A 15,987-nucleotide genomic window follows, 5' to 3' on the forward strand; every position below is an offset into this window, starting at 1 on the left:
TCGACGACATCCGGCGCACTTGTTGCAGGCATCAGTCCCGCGAGAGAGGTCTCGGGGAAGAATGACCCCGCTGTTTACCCAGCCCCTGATGACAGCTGCGCTCGCGCACCGTTTTTCTGACTTTCGCAGTTTGCCCCCGGTACCATGGCGTCTGGCGAGGAGGACGGAGCGGTGGAGGAGAAAGAATCTAACAACAAGAAGCGGACGAAAGGCGCTATTGCCACTGCATGGCTCACGTTCTACAACATCGCCATGACGGCCGGGTACGTGCAAGTTTATTTGTTTCAAAAACATTTGCCGAAGTCCGCCACGCTTCAGAAGTCTCCGCACAGTGCCCAAACACTACCAGTGTTCGGACGTGTTCCTGTTCCGAGAGCGCTCGTGTAAAGGTTTTTTAGCCTTATTTGTAAACAGCAATGACGAGGGCACGCGTTGCCTGGAAATCTTTCATTCTGTGGTTGTTTCTTCGTGAATAACGGCCGTTATAAGGGAACAGGCTGGAAGGGTTTTTCCGTATGGCCACCGGCGCGCGTCTGCGTTTCCAAATACGGTCGAGGGTACGGCGTCCGCGTCATCCCCACACTCCACTGCTGGCGATAAGTTTAGACGCACGCTGACACCGGAGCTTTGGGAAAACGGAATCCTAAATCGACATGCATTAAAGACGTATATATGCTATTGAAGCATAATAGGCTATAGAGTCTGGAGCTAAAGACACTCAAGAGGTCAAGGCAGAATTAGGGGGAAAAGTGAATAGGACTTGGAATATACTTCGTATAAAGCTTATCTACGAAATAGACTGCTCCATGACACCATACACAGAAAATGTAGCCGTGTTGAATTTACACTGTTAATGTTTATATAGAAACACTTGAAATCAAACTAAGCGTGTTGATCTGGCTAATTTGCTTTGGAGGCTACAGAAAAATACCTGTATTAATGTTTTTTGGACCTGAAATCAGTGACTAGAATTTTTGAAAGTGTTGAATGATGCTTCCTTCTCTGGTCATAAGGCTACCTGAACCATTATTTATCTTTTTGAGGTATAGCATTCATTAGCGGTTGCCAGAAAGACAACTGAATGCGGATCTAAGACAAGGGAATTTGTATAAGGTGGTCCAGTACAAGTGTAAGAATACACATAATACTCTCATACACATAATGTATCCCAGAGTTTGCAATGAGTGAAAACACAGCTCTTCCTGTTTCAGCAGCTGTCTTTCTGTATTACAAAAAAGAAGACAAATCTATTGTGTTCCTAGCTATAGAATAAATATCTTTGTGACAAGGAGAGTGCTTAAAGACTGGATTAAATGTGGATTTGAGTGGAACATTGAGTTGATCCTTAGATTCAAGTGCTAGAATCAAACCCTTGCATTTCTGAGCAGTCCTCTGAGCTGGTCTGCAAAACTTTTTGATGGACAATGACCTTTTCAGGTGGATCATTTGAACTTTGAACCATGTCTGTATTTTACATAGGATGTGTACTGTTTTGTCGTGTACACTGATATGATGAGTGATATGCATGATATTTGTGATATGTCTGATGTGTGTGCTATGTCTGATGTGTGTGATATGTCTGATGAGTGATATGTCTGATGTGTGTGATATGTCTGATGTGTGTGGTATAGGTGGCTGGTGTTGGCTGTGGCGATGACACGGTTCTATCTCCAGAAAGGCACACATAAGGGCTTGTACAAAACCATAGCAAGGACACTTAAATTTTTCCAAACATTTGCTCTGCTGGAGGTAAGCAATCTTTCTTTTTCTGCCTTGCTCCTTCGTTCACTCTTTCAATTCTACCTCTTTCAGTCTTCTGCTCTTTTTCTCACTTCTCCGACCCTGCTTGTCATTTGCCCTAACCCTGCATCAAAATTTCTTTGCCCTTCATCACCCAGAAAGAAAAAATGTCGAATAGAAATATAAAGATGTGATGTTTCAGTCAAACTTGTTTGGGTTTCTGTCCTTTAAACCTTTGTCTCTCTCTCTCTCTCTCTCTCTCTCTCTCTCGTTACCATCTTATTATTCAGGTTGGGCACTGTGCAATTGGTATGTAATTCCTAATCAATTCCTAATTCCTAAGCACTTCAGCATGCTATATTGATGCTGGGAAGTAGGTGAGAACATTCCTGCACCTCTAGCTGTGTGCGTATGTGTGTTCCAGGACTGGTGAGGACATCTGTGATTGTGACTGGGGTCCAAGTGTGCTCTCGGATATTCATGGTTTGGTTTATCACGCATAGTATCAGACAGGTGAGTTCAGTCATGCAATCACATCAAAGTGCAAGAAAAGTTATATACAGTATGTGGAAGGAAAGTACTGGTATAAGTCAGATCTTCCTGACATTCCTCCAGAAACACCTTTCCATGGTTAGTCCGTCCAGTCCAATTCTGCATTCTTCTATCTGTGTTGTCAGTCACTGAAATGAGATCATCAGGTTCTGAAGAGCTGAGTAATACACACTTGCGAGGTCTTATGCTTAGAGGGTTTACTTTTGTAGAATTTGTAAAATACAATTATGATTTTTTATTATTTAGTTATTGAAGATTTTTGTAGATAAGTGCTGTTATTATGCAGGTATTAAATCTCACATATGAAGAAAAATGTGCAATAGCTATGTTTAGATGCCCATCAGTAATTCAGATTAGTCTAAGACTTCTAGTCAAATTTTCCTGTGATTTTGCTGCCAAGGTCCTAGCTGACCTAATCTTAGCTCGACTGAAACATTTGGTTCAGGCCAATTTTAGTTGTACTATTCGAGGTAGATTCAGACATGTAAACACCACTGACTCTTGTCTGATGTGTGTAAGGTGTGATGACTCTTTATGACTAATTGTTTTGAAGCTAATATAAAAAAAATTAATTACAAAACAAGAATTGGTCTGCATTTTGGAGTGGCTGAAGAGTTATATCAGAAATTGACATAATGTGGCTTTAAGAGAAAAAAAAAGAATGGCATTTATAAATGAATCCCCAAAACAGCCTGAAGATGGCTTCAGAAAGTCTGTTTTGCAAAGTGTAATAATAGAGAAACGTACAAATGTTTCACTGATTCATAAAGGGCTGTTCACACTTTTTAAAGCCACTCTGTGCTGCTGTGCAGATGGATGGAAATATGAATGCATTAGTCTTTTCTCCAGCTCTGGTAAACGTCTGGTTTGGTCCAGTTTCTGACACTGACTAAAACCTTAGTGAGGCTTTGTGTGCATGTAAATGTGGTCACTGTTTAATAAAATTTGAGCCTCTATACCTAATCAGTAGTGTGCATCACATGGGATAAATATGACAGAGCTGTTACAAGACATTTCAGTACAGTTAATGTAGTAATTCATTCTTTGAGCATTATGGTTTTGCTCACATATCTAATAAAACTAAGCAATTGTACTATTCTAAACCAAGCACTTGTACTATTGCCCAAATGGTTAGGTCAAACGGCTAATATTGCTGAGGAGTTGCTGGTGGAGTGGCATATTCTGGATAGGAAACTAGCCTTCAGGCAGGATTTTGTATGACCACTCTATGACTATTCATTAGGAGTGAATCCTGAGTTTTGTGGGGCATACACATGGCTGTATTAACAGCCAATAAAAACAGTTTTGGTTTATAAGTTACATCATATCCTCTGTCATTGGATTCTTTGTGTATTGTGGAAGTGCATGCATAGAACCCCACGGGGAAAAGTTCAAACCCTGTCTGTATGTTTTTTTATATATACTGACCTCACTAGACTGGCAAACATGTCATAATGGTCAGAACAGATTGTGTGCCACTGAGCTGCTACACTCAACGGCCACTTTACTAGGTACACCAGTCCAACTGCTCATTACCACAAATGTTGAATCAGGCAATCACATGGCAGCATCTCAATGCATTTAGGCATGTAGACATGGCCAAGATGATCTGCTGCAGTTCAAACGGAGCATCAGAATGGGGAAGAAAGGTGATTTAAGTGACTTTAAACGTGGCATGGTTGTTGGTGCCAGACGGCCTGGTCTGAGTATTTCAGAAACTGCTGATCTACTGGGATTTTCATGCACAGCCATCTTTAGAGTTTACAGAGAATGGTCAGAAAAAGAGAAAATATCCAGTGAGCAGCAGTTCTGTGGGCGCAAATGCCTTGTTGATGCCAGAGGTCAGAGGACAATGGCCAGACTGGTTCGAACTGCTAGAATGGCAACAGTAACTCAAATAACTAGTCATTACAACCGAGGTATGCACAACACATTGAACCTTAAGGCAGATGGGCTACAGCAACAGAAGACCACACCGGGTGCCACTCCTGTCAGATGAGAACAGGAAACGGAGGCTACAATTTGCACAGGCTCACCAAAATTGGACAATAAAAGATTGGAAAAATGTTGCCTAGTCTGATGAGTCTCTATGTCTCCTGCGACATTCAGATGATAGGGTCAGAATTTGGCAACATGAAAGCATGGATCCATCCTGCCTTGTATCAACAGTTCAGGCTGGTGGTGGTGGTGCAATGGTGTGGGTGATATTTTCCTGGCACATTTTTAGCCCATTAGTACCAATTGAGTATCTTGTCAACCCCACAGCCTACCTGAGTATTGTTGCTGACCATGTCCATCCCTTTATGACCAGTGTGCCCATCAGCTGATGGCTACTTCCAGCAGAATACCGTGCCATGTCATAAAGTGCCAGTCATCTCAGACTGGTTTCTTGAACACGACAATGAGTTCAATGTACTCGAATGTCCTCCACAGTCACCAGATCACAATCCAATAGAGCCCCTTTGGGATGTGGTGGAACGGGAGATTCACATCATGGATGTGCAGCAGACAGATCTGCAGCAACTGCGTGATGCTATCATGTCAATATGGACCAGACTCTCTGAGGAATGTTTCCAGTACCTTGTTGAATCTATGCCACGAGGGATTAAGGCAGTTCTGAAGGCAAAAGGGGGTCCAACCCGGTACTAGCAAGGTGTCCCTAATAAAGTGACCAGTGAGTGTATGTGACTATGTGATCCACAGAAGAGAGAGGGACCTTACAGTCATTGGTACTAGAAACTACGCTGAATGTGTGAAAATATTTCTAAAACATGGAAATAGAATATACAAACACGAGGACTATTGACTATAGTTGTGATGAAGGTGAAGCTTTGCTTATTACTGTTAACTTTCTGCTCCTTTAGGTCCAAAATCAGGAGAGTGTGATGCTGTTCTTGGTGGTGTGGACATTCACTGAGATCACACGTTACTCTTTCTACACCTTCAGTCTCCTCAAGCATCTGCCCTACTTCATCAAATGGGCCAGGTTAGAAAGCCACCCAGCACAGGATGGGAATTCAGCATAGGAGGGTAATTCAGCACAGGGGGGTAACCCATCATGGGAGGGTAACTCCTCATGGGATGGAAACTCAGTATAGGAGGGTAACTCAGTGACTCCAGCATGGCTGTGATTGGCACATTTTCTTTACCTTTACATGTCTCTTTAGAATACCTTTTTCCAGTCTGCCAAGATTAGCTACAGCACTTATAATGCACATAATATGCTTTAAAATCCAAGTTAATATAGCACATCTGATTCAGTACATGTAAAAATGCATTTAAATTACACAGTGCATTCATGCACTGTTTCTGATAATGAGTTTGAGAACTAATTATTTTACAGCAAAATGAGTAAAAGGATTAGAGTAAGCTGGCATGACTGATCAAAAAAGGCCTGCAGTCAAGTTAAAAAATGTGTGAGATTTTGTGAAAAAAAAAGAAAATAGATTTGGTGACAGCTCTTTGGCTTCAAAGGAAATAAACATCCAGGCTATTTTAGGTACCATGTGAATTTAGCTAAACATGATTTATAAAGAGCTGCACCAGCTTGAAAGAATCTCAGATTTTTTTAAACAACTGATTAACACACTATAAAATGTACATGGGGGTTTTATAACTGACTCAGCTCAAACTCATAGTTTTTGAGTTTGGTATGCACATCTACTGCCTGCATTTTAGTAACATAAATGTCCTGACAAAATTATCCCAGTAACCTGCACTAAAAGTGTCCTTGTTTACAAACACCTGGACTGTCATATTAAGCTGAGATTTTACATAGACTTATTAATAGCCAAAGCATAATATACAGGCAGTATCTTAGATGTGGCCAGTATTCAGCCATCATCAGCCAGTCATTTGTTGTACATGGCTACTTTAAAAGCATGCAGAGTTGATGCTTCTTTCATTATCTCATACACGATATACTGTAATTTTGTTGACAACTGTTAATATTTTTCTTATATTTTTTCAGACTTTTCACATTTGCAAATTTAGAGATTTTTGACTAAAATTCATTTTTGGCCAGAGTTCTTGGTCCAGCGCCTACAACCCCCAAGCACAGGTTAGATTGGGTACATAGAAATGCTATTTTTTTTTATTTGAATTGCTGTCTTTTTAAAACCATCTTAACAGGTCTCAAACAAGCAGCTCATATTGTAACAAGTGTTACAATGATCGATCCGTCAAAATGCAGCTGTTGCTTGACAGTGTGGAATACATGTTTTGTTTCTGTACATGCTGCAGTAGTTTGAAACATGAGATGCAGGGACCATAAGTCCTGCATTTGAGGCTGCAGGGACTACTATGTATTAGGACCCTAAAAACTGCTGAAGTTAAGCCATCACTGCTTTTTTTCTCTGTACATGTAAATGTCAGATTACCACTTGTTCTATTACACATTTCACCAAGTCTCCTTATGGGTAATGGGTGAACTGCCCACTGCTTAAATTAAGTTGATCATTTGTTGATGCTGTATCAAAAATGAATGAACAGCAATCTGAAGAAAGAGGCAGAAGCACTGGAGAACTCTGGGGGAAACACAAAAAATTCATCAATTGTTCAATTGTTCAAATTGTAAAATTGTAAATGTTACCTAGAGGGCCAGAATGTGACAAAGCATGGAGAAGCATGGCACTGATGACAGGTATCTGCAGAGTGCACAAACACATACAGTGATTAAATACAGTTGCCTTTGATGAGTAACATAACTCACATGTCTTCCTAAGTGTTTGAGAATTTGTGTTTGTGTGTATGTGTGCGCATGTGAGTGTATATATGAGTGTGTGTGTGTGTGTATGTATGTGTGTGTGTGTGTGTAGCATGGTTAGATCCCTTGTGGAGGACTTGTGTTCAGCTGCTCCTGTTTTTAAGACTGTTTTGGGCATGGAATGCCCATCCACTATTAGTATCTCCCCCATGTGCACACACACTTCCACGCTTCCCCCCCAATACCAAACTTTACTTGTGCTGCAAACTCCAAATTCTTACACCTTAGAAGCACTAAACATGCTCCCTAAATATAGAGGTCCCTTATTTTCAGTGTGGGAATGGAATTGCTGTAAGTGCAGAAGTCATATTGTCTGTGCTGGAGGTGACTGGGACACCAGTTACACTATGGCCTTATAATTCATCTAGATAGTATTATTAATATCAATGTAATCACATCCTTATAGAGTGAAGATTAGCTGTCGTGTGTAGATGCTGGCTGGTATGAGTGTTTTCATTGTTGATCTAGTTTCAGTGTGCTAAGTCAGCTAAAGCATGCCAGCTGTCTACAGTGAGGTCATCAGGCAGTGCCTAATATGTGACTGGCAATGCTACACATGGATGATGACACAGCTGGAATTATGCCAGCTGTTATATGTCTACCGACACCTGTGTTACTGCATTGAAGTTTTTTTTTTTAGCAGACATTTGAAGTTTTTGTTGAAGTAGACGTTTTTATGAACATTTTGTATATTTATAGTTGTATATTAGTTGAACTAATGGATTAAAAAACATTATTTTCAACTATCATCTAGCAATTAAACCAAATTAGTTACTTAAGTTACTTAGTTAAGTCTATGATATTTGTTCATTTATGGTATTACATAATTGTAATTTTGTTCTTTCAGTTATTTTTCCTTTTAAAAAATATAAAATGCTTTAAAATGTTTCGGCAAAATAATTGAATACTTAGTGTCATGTGGGAGGTATGCAGGATGCAGAGACGAGTCATATAACAACAGTTGGGTTTATTTAACAATTGGGCTTTACAATGCAAGTAGCACTTAGCCAACACTGAACATAGAGTGGACTCACAAAGACAAGCACAGGACAAGACTATCACAGACAATATATACTAAACACATAACGAGCTCCACATGCAACATATTAGACTGACGAGATGGGGGAACACATACACAAGACAACCACACCCACAGGAAGTACATATATGGATGCAGACTACCGAAGGGGTCCGGGGCTGTATGGTGACACTTAGGTTAATGCTTGCTTAAGCTCAAGCAATGTTATGTCATTTAAAACATCTTATCTTGGAGTGTAATGTTATGTAATGTGTAACAGTATAAAACTATAGGAATCATAACATGACCATGAATCCAGATTCAGTTGACTACAGAAGCAGTTTCAGTATCATTCAGATTTACCATTTGACTAGTCTAGACATTTCTAATAATGTAGCATCTGTTATCTTTTTGGTTGTACTTCAGATGTTGTGTGATGTGTCACAAGTGTCTGACTTCTGGAATTTTCCTCTATCTTTTAGGTATAACATGTTTATTATCATGTATCCTCTGGGCGTGATTGGTGAACTCATGACCATATATGCTGCTCTGCCATATGTTCGGAAATCAGGAATGTACTCTTTAAGACTCCCAAACAAGTACAATGTCTCTTTTGACTATTACTACTTCCTCATCATCGTGATGCTCTCCTACATCCCATGTAAGAACCCTTAATTTTCCATTTTTCTTCACTTTTTCCAATAACTCAGTTGAAATTAGTGAAACATCTGTAGCATGTAGTAGTTTATCACAATATGGAATGTCTTATATAGTGGCCCATAGTGTTAAACGTTGCAGTGTGGTACATAGGATTTCCAGGTAAGGAGAAACTACAATAAACTACATTTATTTCTTGGAATACTTTTCAGATTCATTTTTTAAGGTAATCATCTATGCATGGAAAGTTGCATCCTTAGTGTTTATTGCATCATAGACCACAAAAAATAGGACACACAGTGCATTGTCTTCTTAAGGGAGCTCAAACCAGTTGGGAAACCAAAATGTATTTAGGTTTAGTCAGTCAGTTGTAAACCCAAACTCAAATGAGCTATTGTGTTGATAAAAAAATAATTGTTTTGCATCGCATATTTAGTGCCAGGCCACAATTTTCTCCTAGACAATATATTCTTTCATGAGAACTAAATTACAGACAGAGACACTCTGTCAAACATAACTCTTTAGATGTCAGATTTTCTCTGTTCTCATAGCTGTCTGCTTTACTGCATGCTTTGCCATGTTGTTTACACAACTAACCTTGATCTGTTTTCTCTCTCTCATTTGTCTTTCCACTCCTCAGTGTTTCCTCAGCTCTTCCTGCACATGCTACGTCAGAGGAGAAGGGTGTTGCATGGAGAGGTTATAGTAGAGAAGGATGAATAGATAGAGTCTACAGCTAACCGCCAGACAGCTGACAGCCAGAGCTCTGAAAATCGACAGCCATCCTTGGTGAAGAAAGCTTGATAAATCAAATGGGCTACACCTCTGTGTTTGCAGGCTATCAACAAACCAAAGCCATAAGCCAAAGTCATATAAGAAAAAACAACAAAAATCCAAAAAAATTGAAATACTACGGAACCACTCTAGTATGACACTCTTTCTTCAGCTCTGGAGACGAGCTCTACCAGACTTGACTAGATGGTTTTTATTTGGATGGAAAGTACCAATGGTATGATTACCAAATTCATCCAGAATATTTACACAAGAAACATTGTTTGAGATCCATTACAGAGATGGATATTTACTAAAAAGTGGGAAAACATTAGGAAATATAAAAAATGAGTGGCAAGGATGCCCCAGAACTTTTTTCCCTTTAATTGTTCAGTAACATATCACACACAAGTTTAAAAGTTTACTTAACTGGGGTGAAAACACCCAAACACAAGGTTTGGTTCTTTAATAAACAAACAATTGGACATGAATATTCTCCTGCATTTATATTTATTAAAAAGGTTTTATTTAAAAAGTTTGTTTTCTGCATACTGCTTTGTATGTTAAAGATGGTCTAATCTGGTCCAAGTTATGTTTTCAAAATCGTCTAGATCATAAATAGCAATATATAAATGTTTTTTTCACAGTAGTTTTGTGTCAGTGCTGTTGTTTTGTTTGTGTTTGGAATGTAAATACACAAGTGTGGTGCCAGAACGAAGGGAAGGAAAAATGTTGCAATGTTTTTGAAATATTTTTAATACTTCGACTGCAATATGACTATTTTTGTTGCTTCAGTGTTTACACCGCAAACTAGTTTAAAACTGGTGAAATTTGTTCAGGGATAGCTGAAGAAAGAGCAGCTCTGTGCTGGGTAGCTCAAGGACTTAGTTAAACCTGTTCTGAATCCTGATTAGATCAGATAGCCTTCAAAGCTTTGCTTTGTATTGTGTTTTGGGCCATTCCATATCAAAGTACTTGGTCTAAACACCATGACAGAATTTGGAACCACACCATTTGCCAAAATACCTTGGATATACAGTTTTTTATGATAATGTTCACTAAATGTAAAGAAAGGTGTAAACGTGAAGTAGCCATTTTCTTCTCAGATATTTAATCTCAGGAATTTTATTTTAAAAAGGTCCCTTTTGGAGCAGTTTTCAAGTAATATAGTCAAGTAAAAACTATATCAATAGTGTCAACCAAAAACTGAGCCTCACTATAAAGACTGAAACATTAACATTAAAATTACATGATATTATGCAATAACTGAAGCTGCCGGTTTTATATATGAACTACATCATATTGAGCAAGACATTGAGAATCTACCATTTCTACCTGAGCAGTTTTATTTTCTCCTCATCATAATTGACATTTTTTGCTCTATTTGTTATTCCACGTCTCTTTTGTTAGAAATCACATGCAAAATATGTTTTAAATATGTTAATTCAACACTTTATTCACAGATGAATTTTTTTAGTATTACCTGCTTTAATTGAATTGAATTGGCAGAAAACTAATTAATGTTGTAGCATACCATACAGTTAATCTAATACCCCACTCTCCTGATTAGCTGTTTGTTATAACAAGACTACACTGACATCTTGGATACCACCCTGCCTTACTTGAACATGACGGATGTACTTAAAATATTTTGTATTAGGAGAATACATCTAATTTCTATCAGCCTTTGATAGGTGTAAACACAGGTGGAAAAACAGTGCATTGAAGATCTTGGTTTTCTGGTCTTATAGAAATAAAGTCAGTAGCTGGATCATGGCAATGAAATTATTGCGATTTAAATTGGTAGATTTTGGCTGTTAGCAATGTAAGCATTTTCTTTGCATTTCTAAAACAATTAGCAGATTCTATTTACAATGGCTCCAAAATCTGAAGATCTTTTCAACAGATTTGGCATGGAATAGTAAATTTTTAAGAAACTATTTTAAAAGAACATTTTCTCTGTCTTTCTCTCTAAGGTGCTACCGTCAAATCATTTTGTGCAGCTGTGGAGGAAAGGGGTAGGGTTATGGGCAATGAACACAAAATAGTGAAATGATAAAAATGTGAATACTTAAGAAAATGAATGTGTTCGAACGCGTTAAGTGCACTGCAGGTTAATGAGTGTATTATATGAATAGAATCAAGGTAAGAGACAAGAATAAATAAAGAACTAGTAAAAAAGAAATATGACTGGGATTCTTTCTTTTTTACATGAACTGGTGGGAAAATACTGTTATACCAATACTTTAAAATAATTAACTCACTTATGATAGACATAGACATGATTTATTACATTTTATGTAATTGTATGTTCACAGAATGTCAATTATTCTGTGCTAAACCACAGGGCCCAGCAACTAATGATATTGGTCTGTGTGAGATTACCTGAGAGATTAGAACAAATGGTACATAGAAATGCAAGGTTAGAGTTTTTTTTTTTTTAAGTATGAGAAATATATGGGATATGACTCTATCGAAGTACTGAAATGCAACTTCATATGCTTCTATCCCTGAAGCCAGATTATCTGTGTGTTTACTTCATTGTTAGTTCATGGTTAGCATGTCCACTATTTCATCTTATTTCTACATAGCTTTTGTATGAGAAACCTAACACTAGTGCTTCCATTTGACTGATTCTGATATGTAATACACACCTTAAATAAGTGGTGGATAAATGTTCATGTTTCCAGCAAGGTCTTAAATTGATTGTTTTGAACCACTGCACCTGTTGAACACTGATGTAATCTCAGGTTACAGTGGAAATCGAATTCTTGACCCAAAAGGCTGTAGTCACTGACTTCCTCTGCAGGAAAAGATGACTGTCCTCTCTCATCGAATCTGCTTCTAGAGCATCTCCATGCTTTAAGCTGTGACCACAGTTGACCACAGCTCACCACGCTATTATACCTGCAGTGGCTGTATATCAGATCTCAGCTGTCCACTGCTCTCTCGCAAATGGATCCGATGTGGTCATCACAGTAGAAGTCGTTCCACAGGCCACCATGAACGAGCCCTGCACAGTCTTCTCCTTCTTCATGTCCATGGCTCCAGTTATCAGGTTGACCTGGCCTCCATTTCCTACACATGAACACACCCACTTTGTGTGGTTATTTTATCTAGTCTCCTACATGAGACAATAAAACAGAAGTATTGCTCCTGTACTTACGTGAAAGTAGGTATAGAGCCATCCACCCAACGCCAAACATTCTCTTCTTCTTTGTCTGTCAAACCCAGCCAAAAATAGCCTTTACCCACTGTATTAATATGCAGCCAGCCCTGAGGGGAGAAGACATGACCACACAGTAACATACAGTAGACATAAGCACCCAACTATACAGAGCTGTCTAGATCCTCCATACACTGTCTGTCACACTGAGCTTCAATTATGTAAAACAAGTACAGTGATTTTTTTTTTTGGTAATTACTGTACTTATGTTTGGAAAGTGACACATTTATAGGCAAGCAGTGACATCACCTCAAATATGACTCACCATATATTACAGCTGCACCTTATTTTTACAAACCTAAAGAATAATAAGCTTTTCCTTCCAGTAGGGTCACCACACTGAAACTGCCCTTAAAGGGGCAGTCATGGCCTGGTGGTTAGGGAACTGGTCTTGTGACCGGAGGGTTGTGGGTTCGATTCCCAGGCCTAAGGTGCCCTTGAGCAAGGCACCTAATCCCAATGGCTCCCAGGGTAGGGCTGCCCACCACTCTGGGCATGTGTGCACCACAGCCCCCTAGTAATCGTGTGTGTGTGTGTGTGTGTGTGTGTGATAACTGCACAGATGGGTAAAAAGCGGAGAACAAATTTCAACTGTGGTGAAAAAATCCTAATTGACAAATATGGCACATTTATGTACAAATGCCCTCCTCTTTTCTGCTGCTAGTAGTGCTTTCATTCTTATTGGTTCCAAGTGCTTTTCACATGCTTTCTCCTTCCATTCTTCTTTCTAGGCTCTGTGTGGGATATTAATGATCGTGGTCTTAATTGAGTTACCTCCTACATTTCATACAGAAAACAGTTCAATACTCTCAGGTGATACATCTTCTACTTTAGTTCCTTCTCAGGGGGTGCAATATTGTGCAATATTGTCACGGTGAGGCGGCCCCCTACCGGCCGCCTCCGTCCACAGCGGCTGTTGTTGTTGTTGTCTGGTGACGTCATGTGCGTCCCTCAGGTGGGCGGAGCCCGTGATCCGTCTCACCTGAGGGTCGTTTGTTTGCCTATATATGTCTTGTCTTTGTACCAGTTGACCGCTGGTCATTATATCCTTAATTTGGAGATATAGCATGGGTTTTAGGTTTGCACACTTTCTATTAAACCATCCTTTTTCCCTGAGACTTGGCGTGATCACTTCCTTTTTGTTGCTCACCCCCGCCCGTCACAAATATAGCACTGCTGAATCTATCATTCATGTTTTCCAGCCACCTTGATTATTTCAACTTCACCCCAGCATTAGCCCCTCCTTGCAAAACAAACTTCAAATGGTTCAGCTGCCCATCGTCTAACTCATACATACTCATCTCAGCATATCACCCATTTTATGTAATATCTATTGACTCATCTGTTTTCTTACACAATCTACCCCAGACCTAATCTGTATTATTATTATTATTATTATTATTATTATTATTATTATTATTATTAATAATAATAATAATAATAATAATAATAATAATAATAATAATAATAATAATAATAATAATCAAATATAGAGGAGCGTAGTCATTCACAGTGTATCTCAGTGAGATCTGGCTGTATGGATTCATTGATACAGTTCCCCTCTACTTGTGCTGCATTTCCTGTGGTGATGGTCTCCTCCTCATTGTCTGTGATTATATTTTGGTTTTGTTCCCTAGTTCTTGTTTCGGTTTTCCCCACCCTTCATTTATCTCACCCATGGGTTGAACTGAGTTGAACTAAAACAGTTGCTTTCATTTCATAAATTTTATTGCTTAGGTTTATCCAATTCTCTGATGCAGGGGAATAAGAACACCATATTATGGCTATTGTAATTGCAATTACAATAATACCCCATAATATTTATCAGAACGTATGTTTAAATTTAGCAGGACAATGTGTCAAATTCATATGGTACTATAAAATTTTATATAATTCCAAAGCTTCATGTAATTCTGTCCAAAGAAGTCTTAACATAGGCCATTGCCACCCTCTAGCCTCCAACATCTGTGGTTTTCCCCTGGCAGTTGCTTTGGAATAATACAAAAACACACATTTCCAAAGAGATTTTATCCAGGTATGTTAGCACACTTACTTCATGATTCAAAAATCTTAAAGCACATTTCCCTTGGAATAACATTAACTTCTTTCCATCTGTGTTTTATATATTTTGTTTTTTTTTATCATTATGCTTTGATAAGATACCTTTAGACCTTTATACCTTTAAGATACCTTTAAGATAACTTCAGTATTTCATCATTAACAAAGCTGAACAAGTACCATAACCATAAAGTAATCCATTCATATGGTGTGACACATATGGGAATAACCCTGCGATGCTATTTAATTTAAAAAAATCAAGAAAAGAATGAGATACTTTTCTGATTCATATATACTGCACTCGGAACTCCATGTCCAAGTGTACAAGATGCACTAAACCTGGGAGTCACTCCTGGGAGACTCACCTGGGAGTCTCTCTTGGTAGTGTCTCCTGGGAGTCTTTCCTCACCTGTTCTTCACCATCACTGATGATGACTAAGGATGAAGACACAGAGCTGCATTTCTTCTTGGCACTGTCAAAACTGAGCTGCTCGGTAATGAAGTTATAGCAGCTGTTTCTGAACCTTAACCAGTCTCCAGGGCAACCAGGAGCACCTATACAACACAAAGGGACATGATGTCAGTCCTGTGCATAGAAGCAGTCAGTGGGTATTTAGAGCTGTATTGAATGAAAATGGGTGAATATGAATACGAAACAGTTCAGCCATCCTAATGTGCCTGTGTTTGTGCATATTATTTATGAAGTTGCACCTTACCATGGCTTTTTAAAAATATTTAGATGGAATATCTGGATATCCAATCCTGATTTTAGTGAGACATCAGTTCAAATAATATAATTAACACATGTTTATTCATTACTCATTCAGTACCATCCAGGCAGCAGAAATTGTATCTTTTGTTATCCCCTTATTTGGCAAAAACAACCTCATGCAACTGTTTCCTGGAATGGTCTATCAGCCCATATATCAGTTCAAAGGGAATTTTGGCCTGCTCCTCCATACAGAAGTGCTTCAAGTGATTGAGGACTCTTGAATCAATGCCTATTTCAGGTCTTCTCAAAGCATATCACATGGGTTTTGAACTAGACTTTGACTGAAGTTCTACTTTTAGGTTCCCCCCTTTCTTCTCGACTGAGCTACACTGCAGATTTCTGTAGGTGTTTGCTCCGTTTCCAGTGTCTCCAATGTTTACTATTTTGTTTTTGGTTCACTTTCAGCTCTCTGTCAGCTGACGCTTCAT

General features: G+C 38.8%; 2 protein-coding genes across 12 annotated transcripts in view; one reads left to right on the plus strand and one right to left on the minus strand.

The window, feature by feature from the left end:
- Window positions 1-46: 46 nt before the first annotated feature.
- hacd1 (3-hydroxyacyl-CoA dehydratase 1) lies at window positions 47-10,695 on the plus strand. The gene is made up of 7 exons (XM_076973375.1): window positions 47-263; window positions 1,632-1,749; window positions 2,031-2,049; window positions 2,165-2,253; window positions 5,157-5,278; window positions 8,558-8,736; window positions 9,373-10,695. The coding sequence occupies exons 1-7, from the start codon at window positions 145-147 to the stop codon at window positions 9,453-9,455; spliced, it is 729 nt and encodes a 242-aa protein (XP_076829490.1). The 5' UTR covers window positions 47-144; the 3' UTR covers window positions 9,456-10,695.
- A 1,174-nt stretch (window positions 10,696-11,869) lies between these two features.
- Window positions 11,870-15,987, minus strand: part of LOC143475510 (collectin-12-like) — a 31,483-nt gene continuing 27,365 nt past the window's right edge. For 8 of the 11 annotated variants that reach the window (XM_076973363.1, XM_076973362.1, XM_076973360.1 and 5 more), the window contains 3 exons: window positions 15,197-15,342; window positions 12,670-12,779; window positions 11,870-12,581 (listed from right to left, as the gene is read on the minus strand). In XM_076973363.1, coding sequence (XP_076829478.1) covers window positions 12,434-12,581; window positions 12,670-12,779; window positions 15,197-15,342 — 404 coding nt within the window. In that variant the 3' untranslated portion in view covers window positions 11,870-12,433. Of the gene's footprint in view, window positions 12,582-12,669; window positions 12,780-15,152; window positions 15,343-15,987 lie in introns of all 11 variants that reach the window. The other 3 variants (XM_076973366.1, XM_076973365.1, XR_013121035.1) reach the window with 3 other exon arrangements.

The sequence above is a fragment of the Brachyhypopomus gauderio genome, chromosome 14 (genome assembly GCF_052324685.1).
Source record: "Brachyhypopomus gauderio isolate BG-103 chromosome 14, BGAUD_0.2, whole genome shotgun sequence".
Lineage (NCBI taxonomy): Eukaryota > Metazoa > Chordata > Actinopteri > Gymnotiformes > Hypopomidae > Brachyhypopomus > Brachyhypopomus gauderio.

Coding starts and splice junctions, on each gene's coding strand:
- hacd1 (XM_076973375.1), top strand. CDS start 145: ATGGCGTCTGGCGAGGAGGACGGAGCGGTGGAGGAGAAAGAATCTAAC. Junction 264..1,631: donor AACATCGCCATGACGGCCGG/GTACGTGCAAGT, acceptor TGTGTGGTATAG/GTGGCTGGTGTTGGCTGTGG. Junction 5,279..8,557: donor TACTTCATCAAATGGGCCAG/GTTAGAAAGCCA, acceptor TCTATCTTTTAG/GTATAACATGTTTATTATCA.